The 26,366-nt window shown below is 39.9% G+C and overlaps 1 protein-coding gene across 2 annotated transcripts in view; it reads right to left on the reverse strand.

The window, feature by feature from the left end:
- The window catches only part of LOC122813614 (mucolipin-2-like), a 1,348,087-nt gene that overhangs the window by 316,466 nt on the left and 1,005,255 nt on the right, over positions 1 to 26,366 (reverse strand). For both annotated transcript variants that reach the window (XM_044086031.1, XM_044086029.1), the window contains one exon: positions 14,033 to 14,132. In XM_044086031.1, the coding sequence (XP_043941966.1) occupies positions 14,033 to 14,132 (100 nt within the window). The remainder of the gene's footprint in view (positions 1 to 14,032; positions 14,133 to 26,366) is intronic.

Consider the following 26,366-nt stretch of genomic DNA (forward strand, 5'->3'; position numbering starts at 1 on the left):
TAAACCCAGTGTATCTGTTGTTGCCTGCTCCTTATGATAATTTGATAACATAATTCCTTTCCTCTTTACTGGTTGCACATTAAGTATCACTCACCAAGCTAAAAGACCTTTGATAAAACTGCTCGATACTGAGAGTAATGATACTGCTCACACTGATTTTAGTATCAAATTAATGAGTTTTTTTTTTTTTTTACAATAATTAGTTTACGATTCTTGCTAGTGGCAAGAAGGTTTCCAGGCCAGTTGTTTTGTGTTAAAATTGAAATACTCAATAGTAAGTCCAACCAAACATTACTCTAAAACCAGTTACAGTTATCCCTGCCCCCAGAGTCTTTCCTGTCACAGTATCATGGATTGGCACTTTCCCACAACTTCTGTAGCTAGCCTAATTGAGATGGCTACCTTGAGGCATTAAGTATCGTCGCATGCTGTCTGATTATCTATTACTCAAACAGCATTACACATTGTGTGAAAGATGTGCATATATATCATTTGAGGCAAAACTCTCACCCGGTAAACTCAGACACCAAAATCAGCAGCAGTACCCCACACATCACACCTCACCACGGGCATCACCGCAAATATAATTCACCATATGCAGAAGTTCTAAAGATCAACTTGCCTAAATCTCAAAGACCTCCAAAACACAACACAAGCATAAAGCGCACACAGCATATTAAACCTACTTCCTGACTTAGCACAAGGAATTTCAAGGTCGAAGATGCTGAGCCTGTAAGACACACAGATGTGACCCTTACCAGGCTGAGCAAGGACAGAGTAATGCTTAGCTGCTTGCCTGGTGCCAGGATGCATCAGATCAAGTAAGCTCTCAAATCATTCTGTCAGAATTCACTCCAGTGTCAGTGACTTGAGGAGTACCTCCCTGGACTATATATGAACAGAACCACACTGGGTCTCTCAGATTGCGTGTCCAAAGGCAGGTATGAGCACAACACTGAGCAGCATTTTACCTTCTATAAGGATGATACTGCCATATGAGCACTTCAATAATTGGCCTAGTTTTTGGTGCCATTCAAAGGTGGTCCAATATTTGTCAGCCTGTTTCACCAGATATGGCCTGCATCCATCTGCTCTAGGGTTTTGATTATTGGCAAAGACATTGCCCATCCCACTGGACTGCCAGCCTGATAAACCTACCAATACAATGAAACAAGCAAAGGAAAAATATTAAGGTGTTATTGATCAATGCTAGGAGCCTAAAACTCCACCTCAACAGAGGACACTGACGTCTGTGTAGAGATGGAGACATGACAAATAGCACAGAGCACTCTGGCTGTGCAGGTCTATAACACCTTCCACAGATTTAGATCTGCTACTGTGCAGGAGGGGGAAAAAAAAGGTGGATGTGTCTCAATCTACATCCAGAAGCGGCTTGCATCAAGATGAGTAAAGCAGCAAGATGCACTAGAGCATCTTCATATCCAAATAACCATCAGAAAGGTCCACACTACATCAGCTAGCTATAGAACTCTCACTACGAGACACAAAAGAAAGCCACCATCCTGTCTACAGGAACTAGAATCACTCAGTATTAAACCCAACACCATTTTCTTCAGTGATCTAAACTATCCAACTATACACTGGGAAACCTACATGACCACTAATGTGCAAGCACAAAGATTCCTGTTCTAGGGAATTTTTATTAAAAATTTTATTAAGGGGGCTAACAGCTTCAATCTTGTCCTCAGTAATATGACAGCATCTTGCACTATTCTTTGCATAACTTCATCAGTCATTAGGTCTGACCTTAAAGCAGTCTCCTTCGAAATAAAAATGAATCCAGAGATCCCTTCCACCATAGGTACCTTTAGACATTTCTTCAAGACAAACTATCTACTCCTAAGTGATGCATTGGAAAGCTGAAAATCCCCACTTAACTCCACTAAATATGTATATATATATATATATATATATATATATATAATATGTATATATATATATATATATATATATATATATATACACACACCACCACACTATACAACATGTAAATAGCTGCAGAGATGGAGCTGCACCCCAGCAGAACCAAGTGCAGGGCAAACCCTAGAAACAAACCCACACTGTAGAACCATTACATTAACAAGCTTAATAATAAAAGGAAAATAATTTTGACCAAAAGTCACAAGAGTAATTCCTAGAATGTTAGAGCCCTTGTCATTGAAATAAGCTCAGGAGCTTAAAATCCACCAAAGCCAAGTGATCACAAAAGCACAACACAACAATGCATTGAGCTGACTGTGAACAATGCTACCTACACAGAGACTGAAGATAACTTCACTCCAAACTTTAGCCCCCTCTGTCCCTCAAGATATGCCTGAAACCGGCTCGCCTCCAGTTATCACAAAGACAATGCCCTAAAAGTTCCATTAAAACCTAAAATACTGCATTGCTGGTTCCCCACAATATCCCTGGATGCATCTTAAATAGCATGAAGCACAATTTAGCCATATCCCTAACACCAAATCACCAAATCCCCAACACCAAATCACCAAACACCAATCACTTTTGTGATTTTAAGTATTTTCTTCTGATTTTTTGTTAAGTTTTACTGTTTTGCCGCCTACTTTTTGGCATTTTCCGGCTTGCTAAAGTTTATATCTGTAATAGTAACAGTACTTGGAACACATCTAGAGCCTGTTTACTGCATTTCCTGTGTTGCACTTAATTTAAAATCGTTTTTTTCTCTAAAAACTGCATTTTACCTGATTCTGGCCTAGCACTAAAGTGTGGGGTCATTTATTGCACTATTGTGATTATTTTTCTGCTTGTGTATCTCTGCTACCTTTAAACTATGACAAAAAGAAAAAAAAAACAAAAAAATCTTGCTTTTTTCCCACTTTCTGAAAGTTAAGAAAGTTCAGTTACAGATTTGCTGTTCTGAACTGTTTGGAAGTTTCTAGAAGGCCAGTGCTTGCTTGGGCTAAAGGGAAGTCTCTGTGTTCACCAGTGGGAGTGGTTAACACTGAACAGCCTGCCTGTCCCTGGAGGAGTGGTTACTACCTAGAAGCTGTAGTTTTATTGGCCATTTTGGAACAATTCTAAACTCCTTGATCTCTCTCTCTTAAAACCCTACAACTCTCTTTTTGCGTGGTTTTGCGCACTGAGCAGCGTCGGGCAGCGCCACCTAAACAGGTTTAAACTATTCCAGGCTCCACAAAGTCTGCTCTTCATTTTTCAAACTCTCAAAGTAATCACTCTATTCTCTGTCTAAAGCCCTGCACTTGCTCAGCTCTTATAAGGAAACACTAACTAAAGCACTACACCCTCCTTGACTTCTCATAAGTATTAAGCTCCCGATTGGTCCTTCCTGATCAACTGAAAAATCAGTTCCCTTCCCTAATCTGATCAGTAAAAAAACAGTTCCTTATACTAATCTGGTATGTCCAAGGGTCAGTTTCTAGGTTACTCTCCAGTCCAGCTGGTGAATCTAGGAATTTTGAGGCAATGTTACAATTGCCTTATGTACACAGACAACCCTCTCCTCCTTCCAACAAACTCTAATACATGTGAGAGATGCAGTTACACAGCCATACTGGAGGCAGAGCTCTCTCAACCCAAGACTGGCACAGTCAGTCAGGGGGAAAAGGTAACCATCCACACCACAAATCCAGTCTCACACAGACCTATTGCATCTGCATACCCAACACAAACACACAAAAACATACTCGGAGGCTCTAAATAAAAATCTGCCTAAACAGCAAAGACCTCCTAAGCAGATATCCAAGCAACAGCCACCCCTCAACAATACCCACGAATCACATATCTCACAAAATCAGTGTGCCTCACAGTCACAGCCCTTAAGGCCAAACAACACACCAAATACACTTGTTATAGGGGACTCTATTGTCCAGCACACTGATGTCCCACTCACCAGACTGAACAAGAAGGTCACTGTAAGCTGCCTGTCGGGTGCCAGGATCTGCCACATAATGCAAGCACTCAAGTCACTACAAAGCAAGTACAAGTATGACTCCATCATTGTCCATGCTGGTGTGAATGACCTGAGACGTACCTCCCTGGACTACATGAAAAGAGACAGAGGAGCTCTCTGACCATGTAGCCCAGGCGGGTATGACCCTGACCTTTAGTAGCATCCTGCCCTCACAAAGAATGATGCCACAGTATAAAGACAAAATGATCTGTTTCAACAATTGGCTAAAGTATTGGTGTCATTCAAAGGGGATCCAGTGTCTGTCAGCCTAGGATGACATGCTCGACAAGCCACATTGCTTTGCTAGAGATGGCTTGCACCTGTCACCCTTAGGCTTTCGTATACTGGCCAAGGCTCTTGCCACCCCCATAGTGCCTTTTTTAGACAAGGCTCAAAGGACAAACCCACCTCCATAGACAACCCAAGGATAAAAAAACTAAAGGTAATGCTACTCAATGCCAGAAGTCTAAACCTCAAGATGCACGCACTAGAGGCTCTCCTCAGTATGGAGAAAATCGATGTCTGTGCAGTAACAGAAACCTGGTTCAAGGCTCCTGAGAGCACCCCAGCACTACCAGGTTATAACTCATACCATGCGTTTCAGCCCCAAAACTCGGACCGAAGCACAAAAGGAGGGAGAGTATCTATATTCATCAAAGATACCTACACCTCCAGGTTAGTGGCACTGCATGAAGCATCAGAATCCATCCATGTGCAACTAACAGTGGGCAAAACTGCCTTTCAGTTTGTAGCCTGCTACAGAACACCCTCCCTGTTAAAGGAACTCCCATTTGGCATTCCTGAGAACACTGGAAAATATGAAGGTCTCTCCAAACACTATGTTATTGGGTGACTTCAACTACCCAAACACTGACTGGGAAAACTACTCAAGCCCAAACACCCTCGCCCAATGGTTCCTTGAATTTATAAACTCTAACGCAATGGAACAACTGGTCACCGCTCCCACAAGAGGGAACAACATATTGGACCTGGTCATCACCAACATGGGGAATCCATGTTCCGCACAAGAGGTAAACCCCTCATTGGTAAGATCAGACCATAAACAAATTTCCCTGGACATCCATAGCCGGTCCCCACCCTCAGCAAAGGAAATCACTGTAAAGAATTTCTCAAAAGCCAACTTTGCACTTCTCAACACGGAGGTGGAATCCTTCAAAGCCCCTGGGCCAGAGGATAATACAGCCCAATCCGCAGAATCCTTTACAAATGCATTCTATGAGCACCTGCAAGAATGCATAGATCGTGCTATCCCAAATAAAACCAAGACTCACTCCCCCAAAAACAGGAGACCGGTCTGGTGGACCCTGGCCATAAATAAACTATACAACAGAAGGAGGAAGCTACTACATGACAGAGCAAAATCCCAAAAAGGGAAGGCATCTCTGATCAGAATTAGCAAGAAACTTCAATCCCTCATAAAATCATCAAAGGCCAGTTTCGAAAGAAAAATTGCCCTAGACACTAAAGATAATCACAAGGCCTTCTTTAGTTATGCCAGGAACATGGGCGGAAACTCCCAGATATGCTCTGAATTGTTGCATAACGGTACAAAATATAACAAACCTACAGACACAGCCAGCATCCTGGCAGACAGATTCAGCGCAAACTTCTCCCCCCCCTTCCCCCCCAAAGGAGCAAATGCCTATCCTAACTGAATGTAACCTCCCTGACATCACAGATGCACAGGTGAAAGCTGCCATCTCCAAAGCAAAAAACACAGCATCTATGGGACTGGACGGTGTCCCAGGCTGTCTTACATGAGCTCAAGAAGAACTGAACCCTCACATTAAGTCACTGTTCAAACTTAGCCTTTCTACAGGATATGTACCCAAAGAATGGCGTACAGCTACAGTGGTCCCACTCCACAAAGGTGGTGCCACAACGGACCCCAGAAACTATCGCCCCATAAGCCTGACAATAGTCTGGTCTGTAAAGCTATGGAGCGTATTATCATGGAACTCATAAACAAAGACATTGGGAGCCTCCAGACACTGGACCCTACCCAATTCGGCTTTATTAAGGGCAGATCTTGCCTCTTAAACCTAGTTGATTTTTTTGAAACAGTTACCAAAGCCATAGATGAGGGTAAGGTAGTCCCCACAGCCTACCTGGACCTCGCAAAAGCCTTCGACACAATACCACACTCAGGCATCAGAAATAAGCTTACCTGCTTAAATATCAACCCCTATATCACAAGATGGGTTGCAAACTGGCTCAGAGATAGAACCCACATGGTCAGAATCGCAGGTGCCATGTCCGAATCCAAACCAGTTACAAGTGGCGTCCCACAGGGCTCAGTTCTGGGACCTCTCTTGTTCGGTATATACTTCTCTGAGGTTCAGGCTAACACAGGGGGATTATGGCTGACAAAGTTCGCAGATGACTGCAAACTGGGGCCATAATCGAATCTCCAGCTGACACAAGCATCCTCCAAAAGGGTCTCACAGAGACGGATGCTTGGTGCCAGAGCCACGGCCTCAAGCTAAATGCTAAAAAGTGCATAGTCATCCCCTTTGGGAAAAACAAGATGCCCACAAATTACCAAATAGGTGGTAATCCATTAAGTACAGAAGAAGTAATTAGAGATTTGGGGACCAACGTAGATAGTAATCTCTCCTTTGATAATCACGTTGCCAAAGTGGTTAGAAAGACCTTCTATATAGCCCAGCTTATCACAAAAGGGTTTGTATCTAGATCAAGAGAGGTCATTGTGCCCATCTACTCATCAGGCCCATAACTGAATACAATGCCCCTTTTGGGATGTACCTTACCCAACACCTGCAGCAACTGGAGACACCCCAAAAGTACCTCACCAAGAGGATCATGGGCTACAAACAGATGTCCTATGCAACTAGACTAAAGAAACTCTAACTCTACTCAGTTGCTTACCGCCTACTCAGAGGCGATCTATGCCTGATTTACAAAGCTATGTCAAACCCAGAATTAATGGACATGCTCCACCTCAAAAAATCCAAGTCCCTTAGAGCTACACGCTCCAGGGACCTAAACCTCAGCACAAAAATAAATAGGACATGCTGGAGGGACAGATTCATTTCCCAGAGGCTCCCCTCACTCTGGAATAGAATCCCAGTTCATGTTAGACATAGCCCCTCGCTGACCCTCTTCAAGCGAAATCTGGACACGTGGATGGGAAATCGCAAATTCAACCTTGGGATCTCTTCTGTGTCCCTGCTAGACAGAGGCACAGTAAAGTAATCTTAAAAGGGTACCTTCTGTGACCTACTTTACAGAGGCACAGTAGGCTAATCTAATAGGGAGGCGGAAGCCAAATACACTCTGGCTAGGCTTATAAATGCCCTAGGGCAGATAGCCTAGTATCTACCTATGAACCACTGTCCAATCTCAGCCTCCTTACAGGTTTTGTACCAAGTGAATAGAGAATAGCTACAGTCATTCACCTGCATAAGGGAGGATTTTCCACAGACCCATACGTCTGACCAGCCTCATATACAAAGCCATAGACTTATGGAATTAATCATTCAAGACATAGGGAACCTCTAAATACTGAACCTGTCTCAGTTTGGATTCAAGAGAAGGTCATATTTACTCAATCTAGTGGATTTTTCTGAAAAGGTGACAAAAGCAATGGATAAAGGCAAAAGAGTACACACTGCATACTCTGACCTGGCCAAAGCCTTTGACACAATTCCCCACTCAGGCATAGTAAAAAACCTAAACAAACTGGGAATAAGCCCCTTTGCTAGCCACAGCCAACTGGTTCACAGATAGGACACAGATAATCAACACAGGGGAAGTTAGCTCTACAAACAGAACAGTCACTAGAGGAGTCCCCCAGAGTTCTGTACTGGGACCTCTCCTGTTTAGCATTTACTTTTCTGAAGTAAAAGCGAATACCAAAGGGCTCTGGCTGACTAAATTTTCAGATGACTGCAAGCTAGGAGCAGTCATTGAATCCCCAAATAACTTGGCCATCTTGCAGGAAGGTCTGTCCCAAATAAATGACTGGTGGCAAAAGCATGGACTGAAGCTAAATGCCAAAAAATGCATTACTATATTCTTTGGGGAGTCATCTATGTCAGGGAACTAACACATTGACAATATATCCCTAAGAATTAACCCAGGTGTTCAGAATTTGAGCACTTGCTGACAGTGACCTAACATTTGACCAACATGTGTCTATTGTAAGAAAGTCCTTCTGTACTGCACAGCTTATAAACAAAGGGATTACATCTAGACCTAGGGATGTCACTGCCCCCCCCTACTCAGTTTCATTACGCCAATCATTGAATATAATGCCCTCTTTGGTATACATCTGTTCAGACATGCAACAACTGGAATGTCTACAGAGATACCTTACTAAAAGGATACAAGGCTTAAACAACAGGGCCTACAAGAACCAATTCAAAGCCATGTCACTCTACTCGGTATCCTAAGTAGGTGACCTGTGGATGGCATACAAGACATCCTCCAACCCACTACTGATGGATTTACTGCATTTACTGCATTTCAGCAAGTCAAATGGCATCAGAAATACTTAGTCTAAGGATCAAAACTTCTGCAAAAACAGAACAGTTTGGAGGGACAGGTACATCTTGCAAGGGATACCACTACTGTGGAACAGACTCCCCATCCATATAAAACAAAGTTCGTACCTGTCAACATTCAAGCAGAACTTAGATCTATGCATAGGAAACAGAAAAGTTACCCCAGGACTGCCACAATACTACTAAAGGACAGAGGCAGCTCCTAAATGCTTTAACACATGCACTGGCCCCCTCAAATTATCTATGGTATTATCCCAGTTATTCTCATTAGGGGTAATATTTAGTTATCAACCATGGAATTGGTAAGGTCAAATGTATAACAAAATTTATTCATTTTATTTATTTAACTTTTGTTTACTGGGAAAGTCTGAATTGGAATGAGTCAATTTTCAGTGGATGTCCAGGCAGAAATGCTCCAGATGAATGTCTTTGCAATGTGGGATGAAACCAGAGCACCTAGAGGAAACCCACACGAATGCAGGGAGGACATGCAGACTCTACACAGAAGGCATCCCAGCCTAGAATCAAACCCGAGAACCTCTTGCGGTGAGGTGACAATGCAAACTGCAACACTACTGCACTGTCCAAAAATGTGATAGGTTACTTCAAGGACAGAAAAGGAAACTAGCTAGGCTTAAAATGGCCTGAGAAGGCAACTACTCTGTACTTGCGTATGAAGTTATGAACTGATTCATCACACATGAGGAATGACTGAGCAGGGTCAATGAAGGGCTGGCAGTTGGCAATGCAGAGAAAACTACAAAGAAAAAAATACTCTACGGGACTATATTTCATGGACAGTGCACCCTTAACCTGTCACTGTAATAACATTAGTATTTGGATGTCCCCAATCTGGAGGAACAATATTTGGAGAGAACAGATGAATGTTGTTAGAGCATATGCTCCACAAATTGGGTGTGCGATAGATGAGAAAGAAAAATTTTGGAGCGAGTTGGATGAAGTGGTGATGACTGTACCGAAGGGTGAGAGTGGTGATTGGAGCAGATTTCAATGGGCATGTTGGTGAAGGAAACAGATGGGATGAGGAAGTGATGGGTAGCTATGGTGTTAAGCACAGGAATGCAGAAGGTCAGATGGTAGTGGATTTTGCAAAAATGTTGGACATGGCTGTGGTGAATACATATTTTAGCAAAAGGGAAGAGCATAGGGTGACATACAAGAGTGAAGGAAGATGCAAACAGGTGGATTATATCTTATGTAGGAAGGGCCAGTTTGAAGGAGATTGGAGACTGTAAAGTGGTGATGGGGTAAAGTGCAGTTAGCCAGTATAGGATGGTGGTTTGTAGGATGACATTAGTGATCAAGAGGAGGAGTGTGAGGGCAACACCAAGGATTAAATGGTGGAATTTGAAAAAGGGTAATTGCGAGGTGGAGTTCAGGGAAGAGTTAAGACAGGCAGTGGGTGGGGGCAGGGAAGAGTTACCGAATAGCTGAGTACCTACAGCAGAGCTAGTAAGGGAGATGGCTAGAAAGATGCTTGGTGTGACATCTGGAAAGAGGAAGGAGGACAAGGAGACCTGGTGGTGGAATGAGGAAGTACAGGAAAGTATGCAGAGAAAGAGGATGGAGAAGACGAAGTGGGATTGTCTGAGAGATGGAGAAAGTAGACAGGAGTATAAGGAGAGGAGATGCATGGCAAAGAGAGAGGTGGCGAAGGCTAAGGATAAGGCGTATGAAGAGTTGTATGAAAGGTTGGACACTAAGGAGGGAGGAAAAGGACCTGTGCCGATTGGCTAGACAGAAGGACCGAGCTAGGAAAGATGTGCATCAGGTAAGGGTGATAAAGGATAATGAGGGAAACATACTCACAAGTGAGGAGAGTGTGCTGAGCAGATGGAAAGAGTACTTTGAGGAGCTGATGAATGAAGAGAATAAGATAGAGAGAAGGTTGGATGATGTGGGGATAGTAAAACATGAAGTGCTGTGGATTAGCAAGGAGGAAGTAAGGATAACTATGAAGAGTATGAAGAATGGAAAGGCTGTTGGTCCAGATGACATACCTGTGGAAGCATGGAGGGGTTTAGGTGAAATGGCAGTGGAGTTTTTAACTAGATTGTTTAATGAAATCTTGGAAAGTGAGTGGATGCCTGAAGAATAGAGAAAAAGTGTTTTGGTACTGATTTTTTAAGAATAAGGGTGATGTGCAGAGCTGTAGTAACTACAGAGGGATTAAACTGATCAGTCACAGCAGGAAGTTATGGGAAGGAGTAGCAGGAAGTTATAGGAAAGAGTAGTGAAAGCTAGGTTAAGAAGGGAGGTGATGACTAGTGATCAGCAGTATGGTTTCATGCCAGGAAAGAGCGCTGCAGATTCGATATTTGCTCTGAGTGTGTTGATGGAGAAGTACAGAGAAGGTCAGAAGGAGCTGCATTGCATCTTTGTGGACTTAGAGAAAGCATATGACAGGGTGCCTAGAGAGGAGTTGTGGTATTGTATGAGGAAGTCGGGAGTGTCAGAGAAGTATGTAAGAGTGGTACAGTATATTTATGAGGGTAGTGTGGCAGCGGTGAGGTCTGCGATGGGAGTGATGGATGCGTTTAAGGTGGAGGTGGGATTACATCAAGGATCAGCTCTGAGCCCTTTCTTATTTGCAATGGTGATGGACAGGTTGACAGACGAGATAAGACAGGAGGCCCGATGGACTATGATGTTTGCAGATGACATTGTGATCTGTAGTGAGAGTAGGGAACAGGTGGAGGAGACCCTGGAGAGGTGGAGATGTGCTCTAGAGAGAAGAGGAATAAAGGTCAGCAGGACTAAGACAGAGTATATGTGTGTGAATGAGAGGGAGGATAGAGGAATGATGAGGATGCAGGGAGTAGAGGTGGCGAAGGTGGATGAGTTTAAATACTTGGGATCAACAGTTCAAAGTAATGGTGAGTGCGGAAGAGAGTACAAGCAGGATGGAGTGGGTGGAGAAGAGTGATTTGTGACAGATGAGTACCAGTAAGACTGAAAGGGAAGGTCTACAAGAGGGTAGTGAGACCAGCTATGTTATATGGGTTGGAGACAGCAGCACTGACAAAAAGACAGGAGTCAGAGCTGGTTGTGGCAGAGTTAAAGATGTTATGATTTGCACTGGGTGTGACGAGGGTGGACAGGATTAGGAATAAGTATATTAGAGGGTCAGCTCAGGTTGGAAGGTTTGGAGACAAAGCCAGAGAGGCAAGATTACGTTGGTTTGGACATGTGCTGAGGATGGATGCTGAGTATATTGGGAAAAAGATGCTAAGGATGAAGCTGCCAGCGAACAGGAAAAGAGGAAGGCCTAAGATAAGGTTTATGGATGTGGCGAGAGAGGACATGCAGGTGGCTGGTGTGACAGAGCAAGATGCAGAGGACAGGAAGAAATGGAAACAGATGATCTGCTGTGGCAACCCCTAACGGGAACAGCCAAAAGAAAAAGTTTGTTTGGATTAGGACTGAGGTTATACATCATCAGAAATGTAGAATTTCTGACCATGATCCTAACCAGTACTACATGAAAAAAACTTATGTTGTATAAAAATAGTGTGTGTTTAAAGGAAATTTTGCTGTTTGAATTTTGATTGAACAGACAACAGCAGCACTTGAAGGACTGAATTCTTACTGCTTCTCTTGACCTTGTTTGAACACTACTTTGCAAAAGGGAAAATGTCCAGTTAAAGGCTCTGAATGTCAAATCCCTTTGTAGTTCAATAGGTGAATGAATCACTGATTAAGCAACAGAATGTCTTTCTTGATGAGGGCTACTGGTCGTGCCTCAAAGTGCTGAAAGGACTTCTTTACAGAATTCCAAATACAAGAAGTGGGAAGTGGATTCCAGGTATCTAAATTTGCTGAGAATTATAAATGGATTAACAAAAGTACTTCAAATGATTCTGAAACTACTAACTGGTCTGTAAGGCAATGTCTGATCTGGTTCTGTTTGAAAGTCTATGCCTAAGATGCCCCAGATCAGGTAACCCAATACTAGACGTATACACAAACAAAAACATGACAGGTGTATTATGCAGAGCCTTCCAATAATATGGATTAAATTTCTTCTTGGACAGTGCAAGTAAGCCATTAAATTCCTTCAACAAATAATCATGACATAATCCCACAGTGTTACAGTAGTACAGCTTCTTGAAGGAGCATACTTCTCAACTGTCCAGATTTTTACCTCATACTTTTGGTCTGTTCCTCATAACATTTGTGGTTTTCTGGCAAATAACTGGGGATTGAAATAGCTAAACACTAACATACATTTGAGTTACAGCCTTTAACTCCATCAGAAAATGCATGCAAACACAAATTCTTTCCAAGTATTTAGGAGCAATATTTAAATCTGTTCTTATTGTTGGGCCTTTGTCCAGATTTCTTGTGCTAAGAACTTGAGAGGTAGAAGTAGGAAGTAAGCTTGACAGCTGAATGTATGTGAAGGGGGAGGGGGGTTCACTTCTAACATAAATGCTTAGAATGGCATCTATACATTACCAAACCTTCTCTGCAGCTTTTGGAACTGAAAGTATATACAAACCTCTGCTGCTAAGGTGGTGAAATCCAGGCATTTCAGCATTAGCAATGATTCTACGAATCAAACCCTGGTACAGGCTGAGAAGATGTTCTTGCATACAAAGGGGCCAGAACAAGCAGTAGGGTCATTATAAGCCCATTGGCAGATGTCACTTTAGCAAAGTGCCATCAAAAGACTTTCAAGTAGGCCCTGTTTATAGCACACACTGGTACTAGTGTAGCTTCTAACATCAAGAGAGGTGGCCGATAGGTCCTGTCCGAACTTCAGTGGGTTTAGTAGTGCAACAGTCCCCTCTGTACAGAAAATGGGCTCACTCATATTCCAACAGACAGTGTTGACAACTGAAGCTTGTCATGTTGATCTTATCACAATCAGACAAGAACATCTAGAATCACCTTTTCATATAATATATGGTACAAATTCAACAAACTGCTGGATAAACAGACTTTAATAAAACTGTTCTTATCATATTTCTTTTTCTTCTGTTAACAAAGCTTTGTTTTACAGTAGACACCACTGTAAATAGATACTTTAATTATTGTTCTTTTAGATATGTACATTTTTTATAAATATTTCTATCATATATTAATGTTTTCTTGTTAAATTTTTCAATAAACAATTCAGAAAAAAATAAAAGAGGTGACTCTTCTTTGGCATAAGATACCTTCCACTTAAACACAAAGAGGTATCTTCCCAAATGTTGATGTGTGAACGTCTGTGCCAAACTAATTACATGCTCAGGATGTGGAAAAATGTAGTACAAGATCAACATCTGTCCAATGTGTGTTGTCGTCTCAGCACTCTGATCTTACATTATAGATTAAAATTAAAAATTGTGCAATAAAAACTCATTGCAGCTTTACAGTAAAACATCTGATCTTCACTTTTGTCTAGTTTTAACAAACCTCAATATAGTTTGTATTTTTTCTGGCTATAGCATGAATGTGAAAGTTACAGAAGTCAGCATACAAAAGCATTGGCATGCATGTGCCAAAACAATCTTGATGTACTTACCTGTTCCTGACACATGCCAGTCATCGCAGTCTTGAATAAAGGTATCACTATCGAAATATATTTTAACTACACCACTGTGTGCCTGATTGTCAAAGGTGATCTGTAAAAATAAAAGTTAAACATTTTTAACCTGAGAGGTTTCATTTGTTTCTTTCTTATTTTCTAATGGATCATCTCTTGAGAATATTTTAAAAAAGAAGGCTAGTCCAATAAATAAGAAACTTCCGAAGAACTTGAGTACTTCTACTTAAAATCTATAATACATAATTTCAGATTAAAAAGTCATATTTCTACCCAACATTTGCTGTATTAATACCTATTCATAGCTTTGCTTACCCTGAACTCCTCAACTGACCGCCAGTCTAGAGTTTGGTTTGCTGCTCATAAAATTACAGAACGTACAGCTTCATTCAAAAACTGATGCATAAATACACGGTGAATCTCCATGTAAGTGTGGAATTTTGAAGTATGGCTTCACACATACTACTGAGGAAGTGAGCCTGCTACTTCTGTAAACGGGTTAAGAAAAAGAATACAGTTTGTCACTCTGCATTTTTGTCCAGTTTTGTGAAGGAGAAAAGTTACACCAATGTTCTGAATTTAGCCAGAAAGCCACACATTAACTTGTTCTGCCCTTTCTAACTGGCAAGTTAACTATCCAGTAGTATTCTTTGCAGTGCCATCTCTATACAACTTCTGCAGTACCACCTGTGCAGAATTCTTGAATGAGAAAACTAAAATTTCAAAACTCAAGAATTACATCGTTTCCACAAAATTTTACTAAAGCTCCAAATCCACAAAAATATATCAACTAAATTAAAATTTGGAAAAGTGAAGTAACATACTGAATTCCAGCAACATTTTTTTTCAACGGAGAAAACCCTTCCTGCACCCCCCCCCCCCCAACCCACTACTTCATTCCTACTCCATACACAATCTCAGGGAAAGAAATACTTTAATAGCTCCCGCACCAACCTCCCAGTTTACTGTACCTTACAATCTAAACCCCCAACCCAGACACAAACAATAACAGTACTCCTAAATATTAAAAATTGAGCAGCTGATATTCTTATTCTGATGTCACTGCACTTTCAGGCAGAAAACCTTTAAATATTTGCTCTGCAGCAAATTTGCCTGAGGATTTATAAGTAGATATCAAAATAATGATTTTATTAAAGATCTAGTTTTTGAAGAAAGAGATTAGTTCAACACAATCAAAAACTAATTATGAACACGGTGCACCTCAACTATAGTGCACAACCCCCTCATCAGTAGTTGGCTACTACCTATACTAATACGGCTCAGCCCATACTGTTTACCATTTTATACAGCCTCTTGTGCAATTAAAATAATAGAGGGTATATTTAATATACACTGCAAATTTATTCCTATAATATTGTCGCATCAAAATTACATAACCCAATGTTCACATCATACCCTTCATCGACCTTTTAGTCCAATTTTCCCATATTTTACCCTTCTTCTACCAAAACAAAAACTATCCTTCTCCCACCATCTATCTCCAGTACTAAAATTTGTTAAACTACTTGCACTATTTAGAACCTTTATTTGTTGTTCACTGGTTGCTCCAGGTTCCATTTATATTCTTTCCTTCCCCAAAATCTCCAACCTTATCCACAACATCTACCAGATGTACACCTTCCTCTATTGTTGGACTATCTTTCTTCTACTTCCTACAGCTTTCTTAGGTATTAATAAAATCACTCAAGTTAGACAATCCTCAATACCACTTCTTTACAATTTACCCCAAGAAAATAAGTTGTTGTATTTAACAGAGCAATTGCCTTCTCAATATTCTTAATCAGAGCATCCAGCTTTCTCTTAATTGCTCAGATCCTTACACTCCCAGATGTGTATCCAATTACCCTGTCCCTGTCAGTCACATCAACAATTAAGGTGCACAGAATGCAATGTTTAACTTCTGTATTGTATAAGATTCTGAATTTTCTTGCTCAGACTGCCTTCCTTGGAAGCATGTTGCCTTCCATGACTCTCGCCATTCTATTCCTACCAGCCTACTCTATTCAACATTACCTTATTAACTGCTATATTTCTCTGCTTTAAGATTTTATGTATTTTAGAAACAATAATTCTACCTGTTGTTTCCTCACTCTTTTACAGATTAAATTAAAGTCGGCTATTCCTCCCTCAGCATTCTGTTCATCTAATCTTTTTTCGGCTTCCTTACATACCACGATAGTATAGCTATATACCACTCAGAATATTATAATCAGTCAGGCAGATTTGCCCAGAACAATATTCTTCTGTTATTTGTTCCCAGTATTATACAGGTATACTCATTGCCTCACCATCTACTTAGGGGGAGTGTTATACCCCCTAATCCCACTCCCCATCTTCTTCCTGCTGGCAATATTTCTTCTATAGAATCCTCTTCTGGAAAATCTTTTTATTCTTCACACTTACCTTTGTCTAGTATCAGGGGTGACATTGTCAGTACTTCTCTCAACCAGACCACCTTTTTTCCCCTCCTACACTAGTCATGAGCTATCCTCTTAAAGCATTTTCCTCCATTTTGCCATCTACACCTTGGTGTTACACCTTTGCCATCATGGCATTTATATTGCTGTAAAATACAAGCTTATATCAGGTGCCCCAGTCCTCCATCTTACTTGGGGTGTGACTCTCTTTCCTAGCTCACCCTTGGTTTTGCCCCTTCATAAGCCCCTCAATTCCACCCTTTAACCTTTCCAGTGTACTCCAATCTGGCACGTGCCAGTACATGCACCCTAAATACAAAAATTGAGGTAATACCTACTAGTATAATTCATGCACCTTTAATCAAGAACTAGGGCATTCCACCTCTTTAAACCTACTTGGTGGGATTTTCTCACAGATTAATCATACATCTCACACAAACATACTCTAATTTGTTGCATTCCTTCTCTTAAACTCCTGAATATCACTCCTTTAACTGTGAGAAAACAAGTGCCATACGTATAAATAATAAGAATTAGCAAGAGTTAGTTTTATACCTTGAAATCTTTCCAAATGTCTTTAAAATTTTATAAAGAAACTGAAAGTCTTCCTCAGATTCCCTCAAGGTTAGAACAACATTACCTGCAAACAGTGCTATCTTAAGTTTCATAATGCCCCACCTATAACCCCTAATATTGGGGTGCCAAACCATGACTGCCAACAATTCCAAATACAGAGTTAACAATAATCGGGATATTGGGCAACCCTACCTTCTTGTTCTTGATTACTCATTCATTTGAATGTGTCCTCATAACCTCTACTTTATCTGTTTCACCCTGATAGAGGGATCCACTTCAAAATCTCGATGCTTGGGCAAGAAGAAAATAGCAAATGATGAAATACCCGGATTGCAAAATTTTCCCAGGATAAGAAAACACTTTCCCAAATGTAAATGAAACACACTAAGTAAAACCCATCTAGGTGGGGGGCTGCACCCCCTCACACCTCTCCTAACTATATATACCAACTCCATGGTTCACACTACAGTGGAGAAAAGTGCATGTTGGGCAAGTGTTTACTAACCCTTGGAAAATTTAGCCATTTGGATATTTCATCTTCGTTATTTTTGCCTCGCGTAAATGAACGTCTGTTTTATGGGCATCCGGATTTTGAAGTAGGCCCAATACAGTGACGAAGACAAGGCAATGACTTGTCCTGGGAACTTCATACATGACAAAACTCTAAGAAACATTGCCATTCTACTATGCTGAAATCTTTTTCAGCCTCCAGTGAAATCAGGGATGCTGCTCTTTTCTTTTCTGTATCTGCATTCTAAATTATCAGTAATGATGAATTATTCTAAATGATGAGTAATGATGAATTATTCTAAATGATGAGTAATGATGAATTATTCTAAATGATCAGTAATGATGAATTATTCTAAATGATCAGTAATGATGAATTATTCTAAATGATCAGTAATGATGAATTATTCTAAATCATCAATAATGACCTGAAAATACTGTCAAATAGTTTTTATCATACTACATCACACAATGACCCTCACCAATTAATTCTGCAACTGCAGTAGCAAGCCCATTAGCCATCACATAATTAAGAAGCAAATCTTCCAGAGTCTCAACCCTTCTTCTGGGGTTAATACAATCACCCTCTTCTTCCCGTAATTTAGTATCTGTCAACTCTGGTTTATGTTAAATTGCACAAAAGCTTTAATTGCCTTGCTCTCTACTTTTTTCCACATCTATGCCAGGATGCCATGCAAACCTGGTGATTTGCCACATTTTGCCTGGCAATCACCTTTATTTCCTATTCCTCTTATTTCCCTCTTCAACTTTTTATCCTTTTGTTAAAGATATCATCTGTATAAATTCTTTGATTCTTTCCAGCTTACTAACACTAGAAATTTCCCTTTGTATACAACTCTGCATAAAATCTATGAAAAACTTTCAGGATACCACAGGTACTCCTGAACTTGCTGCTCTGTAAACTCAAGCAAGTTAAATGATGCTCTCTCATATCCTGTTGTTGCAGCCTCCCTGCCAAAGCCTTAAGCACCCTTTGTGTTCTGGTTAATTTACCTCTTACTTCTGTAAATTAGATTTTTTTCCTGTTATCTTCATCCTGTTGCATCTCCCAGTTTAAGCCTTTTGGCATCCACCCTTCTTCACTCCTCTTCTAGATGTAGTACCCCAATCTTTAAGTGTAGTACCAGCATCTGCTATAACCTTGTTTTCCCTGCGTTCTCTCTCCTTGTTTTTCCTCTTGCTATCTTGATTCACTTCCTGTTTTAACAAATCCCATGCCTGAGGCATCATCCTATCTAAGCAATGTATCTTATCAGACATTACTTCTGTTATCCACTTGTTCATTATATGCACATTGTCCAACCATTATTTTGGAAGCTTCCAAGGTCTCACCCTCCCATAAACCTTCAACCTTAAAAATAGGCTTCATATAAGCATGATCTAAACATGTCACCAGACTCGCATCTATATTCCTTATCTGTTCAGTGTTAATTTTGTCATACATACCTTACTTTTCCAGACGCAGTTCCCCCTGCTTGCAGCTATAATATGTATACCTAGGGTCTAAATATGCCTTTTTCTTCTACCAGACATTAAACTGAAATCCTAATAAATACTTAACTGTTCTTTCCTGATTAATTTGCTACTTCTCCTCTATATATCCCCTTCAAGAGATATATTTCAGTCCCTCACATAAAATGTCATACTCAGAATATTCTCCATCATCTCCCTAAATTTTGCTTTTGGTGGGAAATAGACATCACAGTCAATACCTGACCATTATATCTCCCCTTCCACCTTATTAGACAACCTTCCTGGTCTTCTATCAGTCCCACTCTGTCTCTGTCTACATACAAGTACTAATGTTTACTAGTCTCATCACCCCCCCCCCTTCTACATGCTTTCCTGTGTTTTGAATTACTACCAACTTATATCCCTTGAACAAAATTTTATAATGCTCCACTTCACTCACTTGGGTCTCTCCTGTGATGTTAAAATCTCTGTGCCCTCTTTCCTTCTCACAGTGAAGACCTTATCACATTAAAACAGGTTAGTTAACCTATGTACATTCCACATTATTATTCTAAGCTCTGTTACACCATTCTTAGAAACTTTCCTTTACTATTTCTCCTCTTTAATCATTTACCTCCAATATATTCTCATTCCGTGGTCAATCTCCATCAAGCATTTCCTTCCATTCCTTATCCTATATCATCGTCCATAGCCTGATACATTTTCTTCTCACTATCTGTCTGCAAACACTAGTATCCTAAATTAGTCTGGCCAGATTGACCTGGTTTCACCAGTGAATAATTGCCCAACCTGTTATGAGCAACTGTTATTCACAATATTAAACAGTGTTAACTATATACACAATTATTTGCTTCCAAGGATTGGGCAGAGTTTGAGGCACCTGTGACCATTGTGTAACAGGAGTTCAGAGGAAAGAAAGGGACTTCTTGGTTGCACAGAACTTGACTTGCCCATTAAAGGAGTTTTTTTTTCTTTACAATGTTGAGTACTGGAATTGGAAAGGAAAGATACAAGTGTTAGGCCCAAATAGATATGAGAAACCGGGAGCTCTACAAAATCCTGAAAGCCCAAAATCCTGAAACCCAAAGTCCTAAGACCAAAATCTTGAAAGTTCAAAATACTGAAAACTCAAAATACTGAATCTCGTAATACTGAAAACACACAGGATACCAGCACTTACTATATTCCAGCACAAGTACATACAGAAACTACACTCACACCACCTGCTACTTAAATATATCAACTCCGAGACTCCACTTCACTACACTAAGTGCATACTTGGAGAAGAGTAATATGGTTTGTCTTTTATTTGTTTCTGTATGTACTTGTACTGGAATATAGTAAGTGTTGGTATCCTGTGTGTTTTCAGTATTATAAGATTCAGTATTTTGAGTTGTCAGTACTTTGAACTTTCAAGATTTTGGTTTCAGGATTTTGGGCTTTCAGATTCTCTGTAAACTCATAAGGACATTACAGGCTGCAAAACCTTGAACTGTCAAATTCTTTTGCAATTGACTTTTTGGAAGACAAACTGGCAAACTGTTGATTAGCTTGCATTTTCTCTGAAGGAATAACACTGTCATCAGGGAAATCATTAGAATTTTAGAAGGCAACCCACAAATACAAGTCTGTGTGTTGGAACTAGGAACAACTTCTTTACATTCAGTGTGAAACCCAAGATGTAGAAAACATTAATTGTACTGAAATGTTATCAAAGACTGTGTTGGTCTTGACTGGTTGAGGATACCAGTGAATCATCCAGATAAGGGACTAGGTGCATGTCTGGAAGCCTGCAATGAGCTATCCCTAGAGAAAGGCATTTTGTGAAGACCCGTGAGGTACAGAGGCAAAGTAGTAAACTGATAATAAAATTCCAAGGCACAAAAAGCTTAAAACATGATCTACATTTTGTATGAATGAAAATATGTAAGTAACCATCTTTTAGGTCAAAGGGAGGCCAGAAAGACTTGACAGGAAAAGAAGTCTGGAGTTACTGAATTTTGAATTTTCAGATGAGCAGAAACATGTTTAGAATGGACAGATCTAGAATTGGCCTTTAAGTTCCTTCTTTCCTGTATCCAGAAAAGTTTTGAATAAAAGTCTTGTCCCCATTTCTGTGAATGGACTGGTTCTACAGCCTCAACTGCCACCCTGCCCCATAAGAAAGCAACACTGCAACGATTTCCTACACAATATATAGCATTGTTTTTTGTTTGTTTATGAGGCTGAGGATACCCTGACAGAATAAGAGGGAAAGTCATCAAGTCTATATCTATACACCATGATGTTTAGCACCCAAGAGTTGACTGTTATTGACTGACGTGCAAGAAGATATATAGAAAGATTCCCTAAGATTTTTAAAATAAGGTCTGGGGAAGGAAGGGAAAAGACAAAGATAGTCAGAAATGTTTCCTTTTGGAGGTGTATCCTTGGGACAGTCTAGATTTATTTTTGATGCCACACACCATTTCTTTTTTTTTTCTTTTTAAATTGTTTCCCAGATTTCTGCTGACCACATATGAAAAATTTATAAAAAAAAAGGCCTACACTGGAAGGACAGTTCCTATGAAATTTGGGTAGTGGAAATAAAAATATCTGTTTAACTCCTCATGTACGTTTATTTATTTCTTGCCTCTAAAGTTTATATATATATATATATATATATATATATATATATATATATATATATAAACATCTTTATTAAATCACAAGTAAAACAGCAACACACATATACTTACTAAAAATGAAAACAAATCATAGTGATTTTTTCACGCACACATTTCTTTTTTACAGTCATTAACTCCATTACATAAAAACTGTTCATTTCCTTCCTTTAAACCTCATTCCTGCTCCTGAAAATTATTCTGCATGTATTGCTCCTACAAAGTTCATTTACTTGCATGCAATTTGCCCTTTGTTTTTTTTTCAATAGACCACACCTCCAGTTCTATTAATCACCTCTTCAAATAGTCAGCAATTTGATTACAGTCTTCAGTTTGGATTTCTATCTTCTAATAATTGCTTTTCGGCAACCAGTAGCAGTAAACTTAGGTTCTGAATTGCCTAGACTTACTAAGGCCTTACTATGTCCCAAGCTCAGAATAATAAGTTCCTTAGTTACAATGATTTGCTCAGACATTTCTGACAAAACACTCTGTATGGAATTTTTAAAATCTGCCAACTCATTGCATTCCCAGAAAGTACAGTTGTGTAAGATGCACTTAACCAAAGCAAATAATGGCAGCCTTTAGGCTACAGGGGTTGTTTTCCTGCCCAGCAAACTGGACAGCTTCACAAATCAATCACACACACACACACACACAGACACAGACAGACACACACACAGACACACACACAGACACACACACAGACACACACACAGACACACACACAGACACACACACACCTTCATTGTGGCTGCTGTCTAGCTATCCCCAAGGAGGGGAAATCAACAGTCTGACTGAAGAGTTCTTCAGGAAATTCTTGCCCATGCAGAGAGAAAGACAGAGCACCTAACAATCCTGAATCAAAGAAACAAAGCAGAAACCTATAGTAAATTACTTTATATTGAAACACTATACAAGAGTAGGAGGATAGAGGGCGAGTGTGGCTCCTGCAGTAGTGAGGAATTTGAACATCTATGGGAAAGTGCAACTTGTACAGTTGTACTATGATCACCATTCCCACTGTTGTAGAATCCTTTAGGATCTCGGAGTTGATTATCAAAGCCTACTGAACCTAAAAAGAGGAAGAAAACAGATGCAGGGAGCCCTGGAGAATGGTCCGACTCCTGGATCTTGAAAAGGAATCAAATTTGTAATGCTTTGTAAAGATACATGTGGTGGATGATGTAGCTGCTTCTAGACTGCTTCTAGAGTCCACATCATTCCAGTATGCCATTGAAGATGACAAGACCTTGATACCTAGAATGAAGTTGCCATGGTGGGAATGACAAAAGGCAACAGCATAGAATAACCACCTAGAAATGGTCTGTTTAGACTCGGGATTTTTTGTTTATGCTTGGTATACCTGTCCAAAGTATGCAGAATCCTCTTCCCTCATTTTAGACTCTGAAAACAAAGGTAATCCAGAGGACTCGAGTGAAATCTTGTATCCCAACTATGACCCCAGAAGGTGACAGGACTAACAAGAAACAGAGTACAAAGTATTAGTCCAGATAAAATCACTTTAGCTAGCAGATCTAGGCTCGAACAGAACAAGAACAATCATCCACTTACCTATTTAACTGCCTAAACTACCTGAAACTTCAAGAAGGCATCTTTCTCTCTCCCACAAGGAGGGTATCAGCGAGAGAGAGTCTCCTAGACCTGCTAGCTAAAGTGATTTTAACTGAACTAATCCTTTGTACTCTTTCATTGTAGGTTCTGGGTAAAATAACTAGGTGGTTAAAAGATTGATTCAAAGTAAACTCTGAAATCACTTTGGACTTAAAAGAGGGATTTGTTCTTAATGTGGCCCTATTTCTGTGGAATATGAGGTAACTTCACCCATCATGAGAGCCTGCAACTCTGCTACTCCTCTTGGAAATGTCAGAGCAACTCTAAGTACAGTTTTCCCAAGTCAAGAACCTTAAACCAGCTTGATGAGTAGGTTTGAAAAGTGGCAGGCAACTTCTCCAACACATAGTTGGGATCCCAAGGAAGAACAACATGTTTATGAGGAGGTCTTAGTTGTAAAACTCATTTCAGGAACCATTACTATAAATACAGAAGAAACAGGAGGACCTAGAGGAATACACCTTAAGATGCCCACAAAATGAACCTTTATAGAAGAAAAGAACAGGCCACAGGAAAAATAACTCAAATCATTTGAGCACCAGTGGCAGAAAATCTGACCGGCCCCTGGTTATTTGTTAGGAACCAACTAAAAAATCAATTCCACAAACACATATATGATTTCCTAGTAGCAGGTTTCTTGCCTCCTTTAATACCTACTGCACGTCCTTGAGAAACAAGTGCCTAAAAGGTATTAGAATTAAATTATCTAGGCAGTCAAATGAAGTTGAATGAGCCTGAGATGTATCAAACTGCAATCATGTGTGAGTAGATTTAGTTTGTGAGGAAGCTTGTGGCAACTGCACTTGGCCAGTTCTATAAAAAGGAAAAAAATAATGCCACCTGGGCCAAAAGGGAGTCACCACATTGATTTTTGCGGGTCCTTATGAATAATCAGATTTACCCTGGATATCAGAGCAAAGGATGGAAAAGCATAAAAGAAAACTTCTATCTGTACTGAGAGATTGGTTTATTGTCGGAGGAGAAAAGGTGATATTTGGGTTCAACTGAATTTATTTCCACCAATGCAGTTTTGTTTTTTATAAAGACCAAAACTGGAATTTGATGATCCAGATAACATAAATGCTGTGTCAGTGTGTCAATGCTTTGGTCAAAGACCCCCTACTAGTATAATCCACCTGAGCTACCACCAACTTAGGCAAATGAGGCCTTGGTATAATATCTCATCTGAAGAATGACACAGCACCCCCACCCTTGTGCCACACTGCAGTGTCAGCAATCCATCTACCTTATGGGGAAGGGAATAAAACCCACAGCCTTCAGCACCAAAATCCACCCCTGTGCCATTGCCCGTTTTCTTTTATTTTTGTGATAAGGTCAATGGGAGGTTTGAGACTAGACATGGTCCTTGGGAATAGACTAGAAGTAGAGGAATTTTTTTTTAGAGGATTCCAGAACTTTTTGGGTTGACCCAAGAATGTCCTTCGAAGTTTATGTCAGTACTCACCCTTGGCGTCATTAGTAGCTAGCCTGGGAAAAGATACCACTTGTCAGTTTTGAAGCGGTTATTTTTTTCATTTGGACCAGGATTTGTCCCATGTTAACACATTGCCTAATATTTTCCACGAGGTAGGGATTAAGAGTGCTGTGTTTTCTAAACTTTTTTGATGGGGAATGATTTATTCTTGAATGGCAAAAAAGAATACTGTAGAATGTGAAGAAAACAGAACACTTTTTTTTTCAGCCAGGAGGAACCCAATCAAGCGAATTACAGGATAAACAAAACACACTAGCAATACAGAACTGTTGAGAGAAACATAACACTCCAGTGACATCACACACATTTTAACTACTCAAAGCAGCAGAAACTGCAACATCATACTGAGCATATCCCAATATAGAAGGTACTGTACCCTGACCAGTACTCCAGATCAATGTTGTTAAAACACCATATGTGACAACTTATACCAAAACCTGCTCTGACACTGCCAAAAACAGTCTACTAATAAAGGCTTTAAAATTTTCACAATTACTCTAACCACAACCATATATAAACTAAAACATGATAGTTACTGCAAAACAGCTGAAGGTTGCTTGACTGAACTGCTTGCTCAAAAATAATCAAAGGCTATATCAGAACATTCACAGAATTATCAGAAACAATACTGCAGACTTGCATTCACATTTCAATAATTCATGGCCAATAACATATCAGAAGCCTAAATTCCATAAAACATTAACGTTTCAAGTCTATACTCAAACGTAAGTAGTTTGCTAACATACATAAACAGATTCAGCTCTTCTCAGCCACTAACCCATCTACAGGAACAAGGGTAAAGTGGGCCATGGCCAAAATGGCTGACTGAGCAGCAACCAGTGAAAGCTCTGTGACTGAAAACTTTTCTCTGACAGAAAATGTAATAAAAAAAATTAGAATTTGGATATACTTGATAGCTAATTTTATTTCCCAATACTCAGAGAAAAGGTTTATAGCTTCAAGTTCTTCAAACACTAAATTTCCTGTCAAAATTTCAACTGCTTTGTTAAGAGAGAAGAGACTTCAACATAAACCAATCAAAAATGGCACTCAAGATTCTTCTGTTAAAAAAGACATCCAATCTAGTATGCAGGATGCACTTAAAATGGACAAGCTGGATAACAAAATAAAAAATTTCAAAGAAGAGTCCAAAAAGAAGACGGAACATTTAGAAATTCTTATGAAACAACAAAGTACACAAATCCGCAGTATGTAAGAAGTTTTAAATGAATAACTGAAAGTGAGTCTCGGACTGAATTTCTTTTAAAACACATAACTGGCTCATAGATAAAGTTGATGATTTAGAAAACAGATTGAGATTAAATAACACCACAAAATATGATATACCTGAAAAGTATGAGGAAGACAATATAATAAACTTCTTAACAACCTGGTTACATAAAAAAATGTATCTACCTGAAATTTTATCTTTTGGAATTGAAAGGGCACATAGCTCCCCTGAGAGTACCTTCAAATGAGGTAAACTCACCACCATGTTCAATTAT

The sequence above is a fragment of the Protopterus annectens genome, chromosome 10.part0 (genome assembly GCF_019279795.1).
Source record: "Protopterus annectens isolate FY-2018-M chromosome 10.part0, PAN1.0, whole genome shotgun sequence".
NCBI lineage: Eukaryota > Metazoa > Chordata > Ceratodontiformes > Protopteridae > Protopterus > Protopterus annectens.